Source organism: Cnephaeus nilssonii, assembly GCF_951640355.1.
Source record: "Cnephaeus nilssonii genome assembly, chromosome: 15".
Taxonomy (NCBI): domain Eukaryota; kingdom Metazoa; phylum Chordata; class Mammalia; order Chiroptera; family Vespertilionidae; genus Cnephaeus; species Cnephaeus nilssonii.
The window spans coordinates 21,900,322-21,917,387 of NC_137086.1; the positions used below are offsets into that span (position 1 = coordinate 21,900,322).

The following is a 17,066-nucleotide window of genomic DNA, read 5'->3' on the forward strand; positions in this document are numbered from 1 at the left end:
TTTAGCAAAACGGGAAATAGAAAGGGAATGTGTTATATATTAGTCCTAACTGAATATAACTTGTTTGAGATACCCTTTGCTAAGAATTAATTTCAGTTTTCATAAACTGGATGAATCTTCTATGTGGATATTTGACTGATTATTTTAAAGTAGTGGTTTTAAAGGAAAGCAGTTGCTATAGTAGCTTGTTTTCATTATCATGTTAAATATATTTTCAGCTCCCTTGGAAATCATTGACTAGCATCATTGAATATTATTACATGTGGAAAACTACTGACAGATACGTTCAGCAGGTAATTTTTTTTTATATCACTACCAATATGATTACATTAAAGTGAACTTTCTGTTTATATTTGAATATTTCTTAGCAATATACTTAATTTAAAATTTGTCTTGTTTGCTTTATCTTTTCTAGACTATTTTAAACTGCATGATTTCATATCCTTAAGATACCATTTTAAGATTTTAGTCTTAATATTGTTTTTTTTACTTCAGAATTTATTATGATAGCTATTTTGGAAGGACAACAGGGAAGGTACCACTAGAGAGGCAGTGTTTTCCTTGCAGGTGCCTGGTGCTTCATCTCTTTGTGAGTATACTTGAAGGGAATGATCTAAGATGTGATGTTAGCACACACCTTTTGAGCAACTTATTTTTACATATTGAAAGTTTAGACCAGTGCCATTTGTGTGGACATATCTCCTAAATCTTTTATCTTAACTGGAAAATTAGTCTTACTAGTTTGATGCCTTGGTGTACTGTACATAAATTTTTATCCAAAATTATTTCTGGAAGCAGGGAATGATTTGTTTCTGACTCCTTCCCACGTGTCCCAAATTGAGGTAACTCTCTCAGTTACTTATTTTGAGCACCATTTCCTGGGAAAAGGCACATTTTCCCGAAGTGACCCCTGTCAGTACTTGTTTTTATATTCTAAGTCTCATGTCAGAACTGGTAAGGAAAGGGGCAAATATATTTAACATAGACATTATTTTTCCTAAGTATGTGATTGCACAGTGGCAAGTGTTGGATGCTATAAAAATACATTTTAAGAATCACTTTAAAAATTGCCATAGTGAGTTGTTGAGATCATGAATAGTGAATAGCCAGACACCCATGGCTTATTGAAACATTTCTAGAATCAACATCATATATAATTTAAAAAGTGCTTATTTGAAACAATTTAGGTAGGTAGAAATGAAGACCAGGTGTTCTGAACTGTTTCTCAAAGCAGAAAGAGTCCCCAAAGATGGTGGAGATGATGGCATCAAGGATGGTTGAAAATATTTCGATAAAATTCTTTTCAGAAATTTCAACTCCGTCCCTAAAAGTTTTAAGTTGTCTCCCTAAATGTTTTTGTTTACTTCTCATTGAGAAAATGAGGAGAAATAATTTGGTTTATCTTATTTTTTATATCTACCATATATTATTTTCCTTCCCTATTTGCATTCATGTTGTGTTGATCAGTTTCTGGATTTGACTACATAATCTTTTTCCCATTCCTTTTCCTGCATTTGGCTCCTAATTGGTTCCTAAAATCTGATGTGAGTTCAGCCAAGCTATAAAGTATACTGCATACCTCCCAACATTTGAGGGTAAATGCTTATTTAATTGTACTTAGAATAGTTACTATCTCTTTCTTTTGCATGGACTTTGAAAACTAATCACCTCTGAATATTTTTCTAAAAGTAAAGATGATGTGTGGTTTTTTTTTTTTTTCTCCCAGAAAACCAAAAGAAGAAATACGGTAGAAAATAAATTTGAAAAGTAAAAACGGTTACTTACAAGTCCTGTTTATTCATTCATGTGGGGGACGGAGTTGTTCATTGCTTTACTTTTAAAATCTATGTCTAAAACGTTATTAATACTTACAGTTCTGTTTCTCAGAATCTAGTGACTTTTCTTAGAAATTACTGCAGCTTATATGCATATTTTAAAATGACAACTTTTGAATTATGCTTTAAATTATATTCTTGTGAATTTTTAAAACAATGATGTGGTAATAGTTGCTAAGCATTGTATGTAAAATATTTTATCTATCTTTTGAATTAGAAACGTCTAAAAGCAGCAGAAGCAGAGAGTAAACTGAAACAAGTGTATATCCCAACTTAGTAAGTAATGGAAATCTTTTAAAATAATTGTCATGCTATTAATTCTATTAAAACAAAATGTGTCATTTTGGTCAGTTCCAGTCAAATTTGAATTTCATTGTGTATCTTATTTTCTTCCACTACAAAGCATGAGACTTGCTTCCCATTATATCACTATAATAATATTTTTAGAGAGAAAAATGGCTGGTAGGAAAAACACCACGTAGACAACGAAAGGACTAGAGAAAGACTGTCCCTAAATTGTTCTTCTGTCACAGCTGGGGGGGAAAGTGTCAGGAAACTAACCATGAAACTATTGTTTGAAGCAAATGTATTTCAGAAAGCTACCAACTCATGAAACTTGTATGTGGTAGAATGGATTTTTTTTTTTTTTTTTTTTTTTTTGGTAATGCACATTGCCCTTTTGAGGCATGTTGTTTATCTGGTTGTTAATTTTGTATTATTTGCGTAGGGCTAGGGTTAGGGAAAGTAATTGTAATCATACTTTGTATATATTGGATAAATAGTGAATAACTTTTTATTGTTTTGGTCTAGCATTCTATCATTGTTTTCCTTTGGAGTTAGAAAACATTGTTATATCAACATGGATGCCAATTTTCTTTTCATATGCTATGTTTTAAATGAATTATAATCTTTTTCTTGAGATCTTTGGATTTCAATCATTCATTTGTTCAGGAAAATTTAGTTTATTGAGCACCACATATATAGTGCTATCCTAGGTTCGTTGGGGATAAAAATGAAATGTACTACAAAGTTCTATGTACTGCTCCAAGATTTTTCTCACTCTGTGAGTTCAGTACAGTTGTTTTATACTTAGCCTTTTGTTTACTGAATTTTGATACATTAAGACAGTTTTACATACTAGTATAAGAGGCCTCATGGGAAATGAATTGTAATATTTCTTACTAATCTTTATTTTTAAATCCTCACCCAAGGGTATGCTTTTATTGATTTTTGAGAGAGAAGCCAGGGTGTGGTTGGGTGGAGGCACACACATGCACACACACATATCGATGTGAAAGAGGAGATTGAACCTACAACCCGGGTATGTGCCCTGACCGAGAATCAAACCCGCAACCTTCTGGTGTAGGGACAACACTCCAAACCACTGAGCACACTGGCCAGTCATCTTACTAATCTCTTATCTCAAGACAGATAATATGTAATTTATGGGGCCCATAATTTTTATTCAGAGATATAATGTCCCTTCTGCAGAGTGGTTTCTAATATTTTATATATTTTATTTGACTTATTTACAAAAGAATAACTCCCCAAAGGAAATCTGTTGTGATTCATCTGTCTCAGATTTTCAAAAGCAGGCATACCAGCTTTCTTGAACTTTACAATGTTTGTCATATCAAAGGAAAAGTGTGTTCACCAAGCTAAGAAACTGTGGTGGAGAACCAGGTTAGGTCATTTTGAGTTTGTTGTGTCCACAGAGGTGTTGAATATATTGTTGGATATATTGGTCTTAAACTCAGGGGAAAGCTCTGGGCTAGAGATAAAAATTTGAGCTTCATCAACATATATCATTGTGTTTTAAACTATGTGTGAGATTTCATAGGAGAATCAATAAGAAAAAAAATGCCTTGAACCAAGCTTGAGGAAATCCAGTGTTGATATGTCAGATACAGATAGAGAATGAAAGTTAAAAAAGAATAGCGCGGTGAGTGCATTATTATCATTAAAGCTGAGAGAGGAGTGGGTTTCAAGGAGGGAAAGAGATCAACAGTGTCAGATGCTGGTGAAAAATAGCCAGGGAACTTAGCATCACAGAAGTTATTGGTGATCTTTAATGCAGTGGTGAGGACTGCACAGAGCCAGGGTGCTGCAGACACTGAAGACTGCAGCAAAGGGCAGTCGAGAGAAAGTTCTCGGCTTTGGGGAGTAGGTTGGGATAGAGAAATGGGAGAGTTTTTAAAATAGGAGAAATACATTACATGTTAATGAGGAGGGTCCAGGAAGGAGAATCAAGGGAACAAAGTTCTCAAGAGGGTGGAGGGGTGGAATCTGGAGCACTGATGGAGGAGGAAAGATTTGGGCATCAGATAAAAGGGCAGTTTCATATAATGTGACTTTAAAACATCTTTCATGCTTTTCTTAGAGTAAAAGTTTATTCGGATGGTCACATTGACCTCACTCATTTGTGCCCTGAGAATTAACCTGCAGGTACTTGGTTTTGCAAAACATAGTTTAAGTGATTCACATGTCTATATTCAGCCTTTGAACACTTGTTTCTCTTTTGTAATTATTATAATATTAAGGTCAGTAGTTTATCCAGTCAAATAACGTTCTAGATTCAGGTGAAGAACTAAAGTTGTATGTACTCTTGTTCTTTTTTTCAGGCAGTTCAACTGTAAATTTATATTAGCTCTTTTTCAACACATATATTTTAGCCCAGGGTTAAATGTCAGAAATTTTCATATTTTGGGGAAGTCATTTAATTTCAAGGGGCCATCATGTCTATCTAGCTATAGTAGATTTTTAAAAATCAGAAATATTATTTCCCTTGGACATCTTAATCATTCTAACTTACCACTTTTCATTTTGTACATTTCCAAGTGAAAACTGTAAGAAGAGAAATACATTCTTTCTGGCTTAAAATGTGTTTTTAAAACCAAGTTGTCTTCAAAACACATTGCTGGCACAGGTTAAAAGTGTAAATAATAGCTCTGTATATAGAATAGGGACCTCAGAGCACTCAGAGGTTAAATGATTTAATCTGGGGGTGGTGTTGGGTGTCACCAAGAGTTACAGTAACAATGCCAGGAAGAACTCTTAATTTGCTGTCAGGCCAAGTTTACATTCTAGGCTTTTGCTGGTAATTGGAACTATGGGAATGAAAAACAGCAAAGAGGAAACTCCTGAACCAACTCTGTGTGGAAACGCCAAGTGTCTTGATAGTTGTGACCACTCATTACTTTAGTAATCATGGGAAGATATAGTCATTCAGCATTTATTTCTCCCAAATAGATGTGAAAGCTCCTTGAAGTCAGATACTGAATAAATACATGTTAAGTGAATTATGAGTTTATTGAGGACATACTATGTATACCTGTGCAGTATTCTCAGTCATGACTTATAAGCTGGGGAGTTAGCCTACCCTAGATGGGGACAAGTTAGCCATGTTTGCACAGCAAGTAGAAGATAATCTGGGGTACATGTTTCTGGGAATTATGGCCTCTGGGAAATTGGCACATACACTTCTGATGATGTCACTCTTTTCCTCCTAAAATTTTTTCTTGAAGAGAAAAATCTCTACTTTCCAATGCTATGTAATCTTCATAAAAGTTCAAACATAATAGAAATGATTATCATGAGCAAAGTCTCCTGAAATGCTGACTTAACTCTGGATATGCCCCATTGACATCCAGTGTTTGTGTTAATCATGGTCTTTTGTAAGTTCCCTCAGGAGTCAGCAGGACCGGGACAGTGCCTTCCTCTGAACACAGCACATCGCCTTCGGCTTCATTAATATGATTCATAAAAGTATTTTATTTTCTCAGGAGAATTTGTGATAGCTGATACAGCTTAATAACTTGTATTTTTCAAAATAATCAGAGGGTGTCCTAAGGAAATTGTATTTGTGTGGAGAAGAGAGATGGCTCTATTTATTTTGTGAGTGCCAGGCATCAGTGATTTGTACATAGCCTTGTTTTGTAAAGATGAATGGTTTGGGTTCACTTTTACCAGTGTATTTCTTCTTCACCAAGCATTCAGATTTATTTATGTGTAATTCAGATAAATCAGTAATGAAGTGTAGAGCCTTTGCCTTGTTTGTACAAGTCATTTTTATGACCTTACTTTACATTTCATTGGAAGCAGCAAACCGAATCCCAACCAAATATCCACCAGCAATGGCAAACCTGGTACTGTGAATGGGGCTGTTGGAACCACATTCCAGCCGCAGAATCCCCTCTTAGGGCGAGCCTGTGAGAGCTGCTACGGTAAGTTTTCTCTAGCGGGGCTTTCTTTTCTCATTTGAGGCCTGTCTCAGTGAAGTGTGTGGGACTGTGCTGACACTGTGGGAGGGAGGTACATGAGGTCAGTACTGCGCAGAGGGCAGAATAATGCCTTATCTTCCACCTGGACACTGAGTATTTAAGTCTTGGGTTTCCTTTGATTTGCTTTTGTGGGGTCCTGTGCTTGTTGATACAGCATTGTTAGCTGAGTTGCATTTATAGTTGTTATTAGCTTTGTGCAAACCATGACCCCATGAAATATTCCAAATCCCCTTTTGGAGTTTCTCAGTATACTTTGACAAATTAAAGGCTCCAAATAAATCTGTAGGAAATACCTGTGTGGGGGTAAACTCTGCTTACAGTCCTCAGACCAGATTCCCTCAGAGCACTGGCTTGGGAGATGCAGTTCTATGATATTTGTTTTTGATCTGAGGATCCCAATTTATTCATTCCTGTCAAAAATCTCTACCAGAGGCTGGTAGTATTATATTTATTGGGTTGGTGAGATGAATTGTTACATAGTTGATATACTTTTTATGTTTATTTAAAATCTCATACAACAATATCATCTCTTAATGGAGTGTTGGTGACATTATCATCTTATGTTTTGTACCAACCAGAGTATGCTTGGGTGGGAGAGGGAAGAAAACAAATATTTATTAAGTTCTACTTGGTCCCTAGTTTTTGTCTCTCAGCAGCTCTTTGAGGGTAGATGCAGCCGGCTGCCCTAAGGACATATGAATGAGGGCGTTTCAGCATTAAAAAGGCTCTTAAAACCAAATCATAAAATTTCTCTTCTGAAACCAAGGAAGGTGTGAGCCAGACAAATTGTGACTTCATAGAATGGTACATATCTACCCATTTTCTGCACCTTGGGAGCACAAAGGGAAACAGTTTGTGGAAAATTACCTTCTTTTGGTCAAGATTTTACATGAATTGCATCACAAATGTTTTTGAATTGGGATTTCTTAGATTTTGAAGTGCATTTATATTTAAATTTAAAAAAAAAGAATCCTGGAGACAAATGGTAGTGACTTAATCTGTCTTATCTTTTATTTATAACCCCCTTTACACATAGATAATCTCACATATACCTTTAAATAATCTGTCATTTTTCTGTATGCATGACAAATAAGCACTCTTAATTTTATAACATTTATTTTTGGCTCACGTTTTAAAATAATTTCTATCAAAATAATATAATATGTTTATAAGGTGTACCATTATAGAAAAATTGCTCTTTTCTATTTGTCATTTTTCAATTGAACATGAATTAATTATGTGTGGAGAAAAGCATTTGTTGACAAATATTAAATGACATGTCTTAGTTTGGGTAAAAATTTTGTTTTCAGAATCTAAAATAAGTCCATGCCTAATATGTAAAATTCTTATCATATGTGTTTTAAAAAAAATCAACTTATGATTTGTTTTTAAATTTTAAGAGGAAGGTTTTGGGGCTGCTGCTTGCAAGGAGTCCTCCAAAAGTAATACATGATGAGGTGCACAGTATTATTCTCAATGAACTAAAAAGGCAATTTGATTATAACGATCACCATATCTTCTTTTTTTGACATTGGCTATGAAGTGTTAGCTGACTCCTGGCTGTGCTGCTTGAACATTATCTGCTATAGATCGGGAGGAATATTCCAAGGCAAACTTACAGAATTATAATAATGATTTTTATGCACCTCATTAACTTAAATGTGTCAGTGTCAATGTTTTCAAACTTCAGATTGGGAATACTTCGACTGTTATATGGCAGTAATTTAAACTGCAGAATAAGACTAGCACAGGCTTGCAGTGTTTAGCTATGTGATAAATCAACTAAGTTACTAGGTCTTAAGCATGCTGTGATGTCCGCCACATATGCTCACTGAATATAGAATCACAGTCTTGAAGGAATTCTGTTTTTAAAGGAAGAAATTTAAAATAATTATTTTATCTGTTGATTAAGGAATAAAAAACAGATACCTACTTCTGTCACATTCCTACCTCTATCAGTGGGGCTCCTCTGAGTACTGTAACTGAACTATAGGTTTGGAAAACTGGCTTTAAACTTTAAACACTAATAGCATTAATAATTTTCTGATAGCTTATTTTCAGAAATGTACACAATAGAAAATATTTGTAATTAACAAAAACTCCCTCAGCAACACAACATACTATATAGGATACGTCACTTAATAGCTTCTCTTAGAAAGATGCACGGGCGTTTGGTATATATATGTGGTTTTTAATGAATTCTGAGTCTTGAAAACTATATGTATACTAGAGGCCCGGTGCACGAAATTTGTGCACTAGGGGCTGAGGGGAGGGGGTCCCTCAGCCCAGCCTGTGCCCTCTCACAGCTTGGGAGCCCTTGGGGGATGTCCGACTGATGGCTTAGGCCTGCAGTCGGACATCCTTAGCGCTGCAGTGGAGGCGGGATCCGCCACCGCCGCTGCACTTGTCAGCCATGAGCCCAGCTTCTGGCTGAGCGGTGCTACCCCTGTGGGAGCACACTGACCACCAGGAGGCAGCTCCTGCGTTGAGCGTCTGCCCCCTGGTGGTCAGTGTGCATCATAGCGACTGGTCATTCTGCCAGTTGATTTGCATATTAGCCCTTTGTTATGTAGGATATTAGACTTTCATATATGGTTTGTAAGTTGGGGGAAGAAAAATAACGTAAACTGAGAGTGGCTTTGGAATATTTTTTGAAAAATTTGATTATATATTGATGTTACAAATTCTATAGCATCTTTGTTTTTCTTTTTTCTCCATCTTTAGCTACACAGTCTCATCAGTGGTATTCTTGGGGTCCACCTAATATGCAGTGTAGATTATGTGCAACCTGTTGGCTCTATTGGAAAAAATATGGCGGCCTGAAAATGCCCACTCAGTCAGAAGAAGAGAAGTTATCTCCCAGCCCACCTACAGAGGTACATGAGCAATAGTCCTTTTAGCCTTGAGGATGGTCATATTTTTCAATGGCTGGATCAGTCCTTGAAAACCGAAGTACAGTGTTAGGTAATTTAAAAGCAAACAATTTTTATAGCTAAACATAGCACCACAATATTCAGGGTGAGGGTGGAGAGAAGGGCAGGGACAGATCCAGTCTTCACAGGTATTCAAAATATTTGTTTTGTGAGAAGATTACCGAGACAAAAGAACGATGTGTGTGGGAGGCCTTAGCATAAGTAGAAAGCTTACCGATTAAATGTTTGTTTTAATTGCTTTTTTGGGGAAAACAGTTTGCAGGCTTTAGATACTATTGAAATTGTATCTTATTACATAAAATAACAACTTGAACATTTTTTCCCCACTCCTTGGCTATCATAGGAGGCACAAGAACGTGTGGACTTAATTTTGAGGTGAACAACAGTTGAAATAGGATTTTGGAAAAATTCTCATAGCAGATATCCAGCACCCAGGTCTACTAGAGGGAGACTATTATATTTGAGGACTAACAGGATCTCAGAGTCCTTCAATATTTTTTTAAACAACACTCAAAATAATCTAATTAACCCCTTGGCATCTTTTTTTAAAACTATTATGAATATAGTTTGGGATTGTTAGGGTCAATTTAAAAACATATACATACTCCCCCACCCAAACCCAGTTTTCTTCTCTACTTCCCCACCTTCTATCCACAAGTACACACTTTTTAAGCTTGTCCTTTGGGGTAGGGTGTTGAGTTATAGATGATTCCGTGGAAGATTTAAAAACTGCACTGTTCTTGGAGCATGATGCCAGTAGTGCTGCACTTTAACCAGCTCTGTTCTTCACCTGTTTGTTGGTGTCTGATTCTACAGGACCCCCGTGTCAGAAGCCACATGTCTCGCCAAGCCATGCAGGGGATGCCCGTCCGCAACACTGGGAGCCCAAAGTCTGCAGTGAAGACCCGCCAAGCTTTCTTCCTTCACACTACATATTTCACAAAATTTGCTCGTCAGGTCTGCAAAAATACCCTCCGGCTGCGGCAGGCAGCGAGACGGCCGTTTGTTCCTATTAATTATGCTGCCATTAGGGCAGAATGTAAGATGCTTTTGAATTCTTAACCTTATGTGTTGTGCTTCTGACCATTTTCTCTCTTTCCCACTCTCTTTTTTGTTTTGTTTTTGTTTTTATTTGCAATAAACATAAGTTCTTGTGTACAGCCTTTTATTTGGTTTATTTTTTTTAACATTGTTTTTGTCTGCTGCCATTTGTATTATGCCAACCTGAAAAGAAAACATTGCCCCTCTGCAGTATTTGCATAATGTTCAGCAAACGATGATGGGAGGTGGTCCTGTCCAGTGGGGCTTTGTGATGGAATTGCCTTACGTAGGTCTTACTGAGGCACTTTTACCTGGAAGGGAGTGTCACAATGTAATCCCCCAGGGTGGTGGTACAGTGAAACCCCGTAACTGAGACATGCAGTCCAGTCTGGCATGAATTCATTAGGTTTGAATAAAATTTGCCACTTTACACTAATGAAAAATTGTATGTCATTATAAATTGTATTGTTTTCTCATGAACCTTTTACAATTATCATACAATATTTTGGAAATTCACAGTGCTTTATAATAAACACTAGATTTATTAGAAGATTTAGCAAATTACAAATGAATTTTAAAGTCTTTTGGGTGAGTTTTCTGAAAATACACATTTAGTTTTTACAAACTCATGTCCGAATTTGTGGTTGAGCATTCTTTCTATTGTCCAATTTGGTTTCCATTTCATAATCATATATCATATATATTTCCACAAACATTTACATGACTTTATTGCTCTCATTTGCAATGCATTCATTCTTGCTTGTGTTTCATTTTTTTTTTTTGTTAGAACAAAGGTCATATGTACCAATGAATTATGGATTGTTCTGTTATTACCATGTACCCTTAAATGTGTCCATAAGTTATGTATTAACTCTGATTCTAGACATGCTCCTTTCAGTCACATTCCTGGCTAGCATGTGAGAGCCATACAACTTTCCCCCTAAAGCAGGGGTCCTCAAACTTTTTAAACAGGGGGCCAGTTCACTGTCCCTCAGACCGTTGGAGGGCCGGACTGTAGTTTAAAAAAAACTATGAACAAATTCCTATGCACACTGCACATATCTTATTTTGAAGTAAAAAAAACAAAACGGCAAAAACACCCGCATGTGGCCCGCGGGCCGTAGTTTGAGGACGCCTGCCCTAAAGGATGAGAAAACTTGCTGTCTGGCTTAACATAGGAAATAGGAAAGATATTCAGTAGATGTTTTTCCTTTGTCCTTTAGATAATAAAATTCTTACTACAGGATGTTCCCATTTTGATTTAAAGAGAGGGTATCCATAAAAGGAATAATGATTGAAAAACATTTTGTTCCTAAAGATAATTTTCAGCAGAATAGTTGAAAGGCTTTAAAAATTTACAGGTAAAAGCTTTATAAGAAGAAAAGTGCTCTGTAAAGGGAGTGGAAATTGATAGTAATCTCTGAGTCCCATGGAGGGGAAATTTAGCTACATTAGATTCATATGTATTTGAGAATTTAGGCTTATGTTGAGGTTTCGTTGCTAGCATTTCCGTGTTGAGGGATTTATGCTATTTTCACTTTTTACAATCAATTTTAAGGAACTGGAATATTTATATTCACCTAAAGTGCTTAGTTGATTTAAAACACATACTTTTATATATAATTTCTTAAGAGGAAAAACATTTGAGAAAGAAAATGAATGAAATTCTTCCATTGAAATTGACTGGGATCCAATACCATCTTTGTTCCTATGAATGGAAAAGAAACCATCACCAACTAAATTGGCTGCTTGAGGAAGCTTCTGTTTCCTGTGGCTTTCTGTTCATTACTCAGTGAATTTGCAAATTGTGTTTATTTTGATTATTCTTCAGTGAAATATATTTTTCTGTTGCCTCATTTTATCCTCCCCCCCCCCCCAATTGAAAGCCCATGGTGCTTTTAAAAAGTTAAGATCAAATTACCTGTATTTTATTTCTACAAACATAGATATATAGTAATAATAAAAGAACAGTCACTTGTGATGAGATTCAAGGAACATTTTATTTTGTATTTAGCTTCATTGGGTTACATATATAATTAGATTCTCAGAATAATTAATTTTACCTTGAGATTTAAAACGATAAAGCTTCAGCAGGCATCTGCTCAGTTATTTTTTCAGACAGCCAAATGAACTCTTCGTAGCATATAATTGATTCTTGCATCATCTCCCTTATGTGTACCTTATTGCAGCCTCTTCAGCAGGTCCCTTGGTCTGGCTTGTTAGTGAGAAGATCAGGTGTTAATAACCTGGTGTCTGTAAGCAACCATGTCTCTGGTCCAGTGAGAATGTATGTGTATTTTGGGGTGTAAGCTTTTCTTGGTTTCTCAAAGGCAGTGGTGACCCTGTTACTCCCCTCACAAAGTTAATCACTGTGGTGCAATATGAATGTTCTTTTAAATCAGGTAAAAGGTTGTAATTCTAAAGATACTGATAAATTAAGAGCTCTAATTAATGCATTTTAGAATACTTCATCATAATATTGGAAAAGGAAAATAGTTTTCCCTGAGAACTTGAGCATCTTCCTCTTATAAGCACTATAAAAGTTGACCCCTTCATCAGCACCATCAAAACCAGAATTTATGGGGTTACAGACTGCATATGACTGAAAAAGAGGGGAGCTAAACTCTCAGTTAGATGGGGGAGACCATACTCTTAATTACGAGTTCTTAAAGGGGAATCTTTGTTTCCATATGTGTAAAATATCCCAAGGAAAACGTAAGAAGTAGTGTGGGAAGGGAGATTGGAAAGCTGAGAGAAAGGTGTTGGGAAGGAGACTTTACCACTCCATTCTTCTAGACCTGTAGTCGGCAAACTGCGGCTCGCGAGCCACATGCAGCTCTTTGGCCCCTTGAGTGTGGCTCTTCCACAAAATACCATGGCCTGGGCAAGTCTATTTTGAAGAATTGGCGTTAGAAGAAGTTTAAGTTCAGAAAATTTGGCTCTCAAAAGAAATTTCAATCGTTGTACTGTTGATATTTGGCTCTGTTGACTAATGAGTTTGTCGACCACTGTTCTAGACTTTCAATTTTGAACCATGGGAATATAGTTTCTATTTTAAATAATTTAAAAGCAAATAAGTATATTTTATGACCAACATGTTTATATATATGAGATATATGGAAAATGATTTTTTAAAACCAATTTCTCCAAATATCTATTCATCTTAATAGTATACTTTTATGTGTGAATATATAAGTCCATGCCCCAAATTACTAAAATTAGTAGAATACCTGAGCCAATTCTACCATATAGATAGTGCTTATTAAAAATGCATTGCTAGCCCGGACAGTTTGGCTCAGTGGTTGAGCATTGACCCATGAACCAAGAGGTCCCTGGTTCGATTCCTGGTCAGGGCACATGCCCAGGTTGCAGGCTTGATCCCCAGTAGGGAGGGTGCAGGAAGCAGCCAGTCGACGATGTTTCTCGTTGATGTTTCTATCTTATCTATCCTTCTTCCTCTCTCTCTAACATCAATAAAAACATTTTTAAAAAATGCATTGCTAAACCCCAAACCAAACATTGCATTAAAGTACTGTGTCTTTGACAAGATTTGCAGACTGATGTCATGGTTGTAACAGCATCAAGTTTCAGACAGACTAGCCTGTCCCTTCTCCCCTTTGATGCCACTCCCCTCAGTAAAAAAGCCACGATGTGATAATGGGGTTCCTCCTTTGTTACTGCCTTCAGACATTAAGTTACCAGATGACTTCATCAAAGATCAGTAAAATCACCTGATACCAGCTGAGCACAGGGTTACTGTTTGAGATTCAGGATCCTCGGAGACTGAGGAAGAAGTAGGTGCATTAGCAGCGTCTTGTAGGTGAAGCTGGGTCTTAGAGAAATGGATCCAAAGGAGTTACCTGCCACCTTTGTAGCTTGCATGGGTTAGTAAGTGGTTTCTGAGTTGATAGCATACCAGACTTGAATGACAGCAGTATCCCCAGAATGAAGTTCAAGAGGCACCTGGAGCCATATATATATAAAATATATATATATATTTTTTTTCTGTTCGAAGCTGCTAATTCAACTTGGAATTATCCCAAGGCCTCATATTCATAAGAAATTTGTAACATATTTACTGATTATTTTTTAGAGGTGGCTCAGCAAAGTTATTAATTGTATAAACTTCTGTGAAAATTTAAGCTCTAACATTAGGAGAGAACAGTTGGGTTTTTTATTTTGGTATTTTTGGTAATAAAATTTGTTTCTGAATGGATACTTCAAATCTTTCTAAAGATACAAAAGTGGTTACAGATCTCATCACCGATCCCATCCTACTCTTCAAAGGTAACCACTGTTACCAGTATCTAAAGTATCCAGAAGTATTCTGGATTGCTTTTTAAAAAATTAATTTTTAAAAAATTAAATTAGGTTAATTAACCTAAGAATTCCTAGGTTATTTCCAATCATTTCCTATTAGAAGTAATGTTGCAACAAATATCCCTACATAGATACTTCATACTGATGAACATGCATTTTGAATTTTGCTAGTTGCTACCCAGTTGCCCTCAGAAAAGTGCAACTTACACTCCCACCCACAGTGTCTAGAGAGGCCTGTTTCTCTAGGACCTCGCCAGCAGTGTTGCGCATCTTTCAAACGCTTGGCTAGTGGGCGGGTGACATGTGAGCTTGCATTTCTCTTTTTGAGTGAGATGGAAATCTTTGCATATATTTGTACATTCCTTTTCTGTCAACTGTTTTTGCCCCTCGCCTGTTTTCTGTTGGATAAAAGTCTTGATTTGTGGGAACTTTTTATATTTTAAGGAAATGAGCTCATCTGTGATATGTGATGCAAATATTTCCCCATTTTGTCTTTGACTTTGTTTATGATGTATTTAGCAAATAGATTTTTTAAAACGTAGTTGAACTTATCTTTTTTTTTTTTTAATGGCACCTATATTTTGTGTCTTGTTTAGAAATGCCTCTACAATTCCTAAAAGAAAATTCTGTGGATGGTTTTATTTTGACAGCGATCTCGAAAGCCCATGTGAGAGGTTTTTGTGAATTTTGATTCAGTGTTTACTTTTTGCAGTTTTTCCATTTCATTTATCCCCCTAATCTTTCCAAATCATTTTTTAAAAAATGGCCATCAGCTGCAATAAAAGTAACAGTGTTTTTCCAGGTTTACCTCAAGGAGATGTAGAGCATCCTCTTGGAAGCCAATGAAAGGTGCCTTGTGTTCAGTCAAGTAACTTGAGTGAGATGCGGAGTTCGCCCTGTCTCTGGGCAGATTTTGATTCCTTCTGGGTTCTTTGGGCGTTTGTCAGATTGCTTCCTTTACCTGTGCACTTTACTGCACACTAACGAATGATCTCTGTTTAAGTAGTTAAGAGAATAATTTGGGAGTGAGGACTGACCCACACTGGCCTGGTCTTATCCGAAGATGCTAATTCAACTTGGAGTTAGATTCTACTTAACCAACTCAAGTGTGGACCTGATAATCCTGTCTATGATCCTTCCCTCAGGGTGGAATGTGTTTTTTTTTCCATTTATATATCACTGAATGGCTGCCATTTTTATGTTAAACAGCAACTCGTAGTTTTAGCACCTTTCAATTTCTTTATAGTTGAGACTGCTGATTTGTGTGGGGTTAGTAAAATATGGATCCTTCTTAAGAGCTTTGATCCCCCATTCAGGTGCTCTGTAAATTGTCACTTGGAACATCACATAATTACTCCAACTAATTTAATGAGAAATTAAAAACAGTAAGGTGAAATATTTTTGTGTATTGTGTTGGTGACCCCTTTGATGGATTTGTTGATTCTTGTCAAGGTGATGGATATATGGGAGTCCATCGATTGCAGCCACACTGGTAGTTTTCCTTTGAGCCTTATAGACTGGAATAAAGAGCAAAGTTAGTCTAATCACTAGTAATATAGCGATTGCCTTTGTCTTGTACACTGAGGAAATAACCAAGAGGATTCATTCAAGCTTTATTAATAGAAAGGAGAAATTTTTTCTCTTGTCCTCATCCCAAATAGAACTTCAGAAGAATTAATAATATTAGGAAGGAATTACTATTTAGTATTAGTTCACAGTGATTTGACAGGTGTTTGATCCTTGTAGGATTTGGGCTGCTTTTTAATGTTTAATTAGATTACTCTTCCAAAGTATGCTGATTATATTTCCACCTGTATCTTCGCTATTAACAATGGGTGAAAAACTTCATAGCTTAGTAAGTTTCCCCCCAAAGGAAATCAGCTGAATAGTAGGAAAAGAAATGGAATCATCATAGTTGTCAGTGGTTTCATAATAATTAGCCAGTGTTTGGGATACATATTCAGATTCCTATTATTTGAGGATCTTTGTAGTATGTACTTTGTCTATTTTAATATTTTTAAAATGCTATTTCCCACCTTTTTCTGTTATTAGAAAAGAGTTTCCTTGGTGAAAGAGAGGGCTAGAGCTTATGAAAAAGTTAATTTTTTTAACTTTAAATTACTTGAGGTTTCAGATAGAATTGTATGGGTTTTTTTTTGTTTTTTTGGGGGGGGGCTCTTAAATGATTATGTATTTCTTTTTTTTTATTATTGTTTAAAATATTACAAATAGTAGTACATATGTCTCTTTTTTTCCCCATTGACCTTCCCCCAGCCTCCCCTACCCTGCAGCACATGCCCTCACCCACCCCCCAGCCCCCAGTGTCTTGCGTTAGAATTGTATGTTTTAATAGTGCAGAGAATTCCTATGGATGTCAAAGGAAATTTCTTGTATGTATGCCTAGAAATGTGGCCTCAGCCTGTGAAAGAGCAAATTCTCTTAAGTTGAGTCAGCCTATAGGACATTTTTGTCCAATGTTTGAAGGTGGTGAAAAGGTATAGATATAGTAGAATCATACCTGCCAGAGTCACTCTGTTAAGCTTTATGACAATATATGCAAATTTAAACAACTTCAATACACTTTTCTTGTCCCTTCAAACTCTATTTTTACAACAACTCTGGTATGAGAGGCAGCCGGGTTCCACATCTACTCTTCT

General features: G+C 36.2%; 1 protein-coding gene across 4 annotated transcripts in view; it reads left to right on the forward strand.

Annotated features, from left to right (window-relative positions):
• The window catches only part of MTA3 (metastasis associated 1 family member 3), a 123,143-nt gene that overhangs the window by 89,191 nt on the left and 16,886 nt on the right, over positions 1-17,066 (forward strand). For 2 of the 4 annotated variants that reach the window (XM_079792515.1, XM_079792517.1), the window contains exons 10-14: positions 219-293; positions 2,053-2,111; positions 5,934-6,058; positions 8,840-8,991; positions 9,865-10,087. In XM_079792515.1, coding sequence (XP_079648641.1) covers positions 219-293; positions 2,053-2,111; positions 5,934-6,058; positions 8,840-8,991; positions 9,865-10,087 — 634 coding nt within the window. Of the gene's footprint in view, positions 1-218; positions 294-2,052; positions 2,112-5,933; positions 6,059-8,839; positions 8,992-9,864; positions 10,207-17,066 lie in introns of those variants that run through there. The other 2 variants (XM_079792516.1, XM_079792518.1) reach the window with 2 other exon arrangements.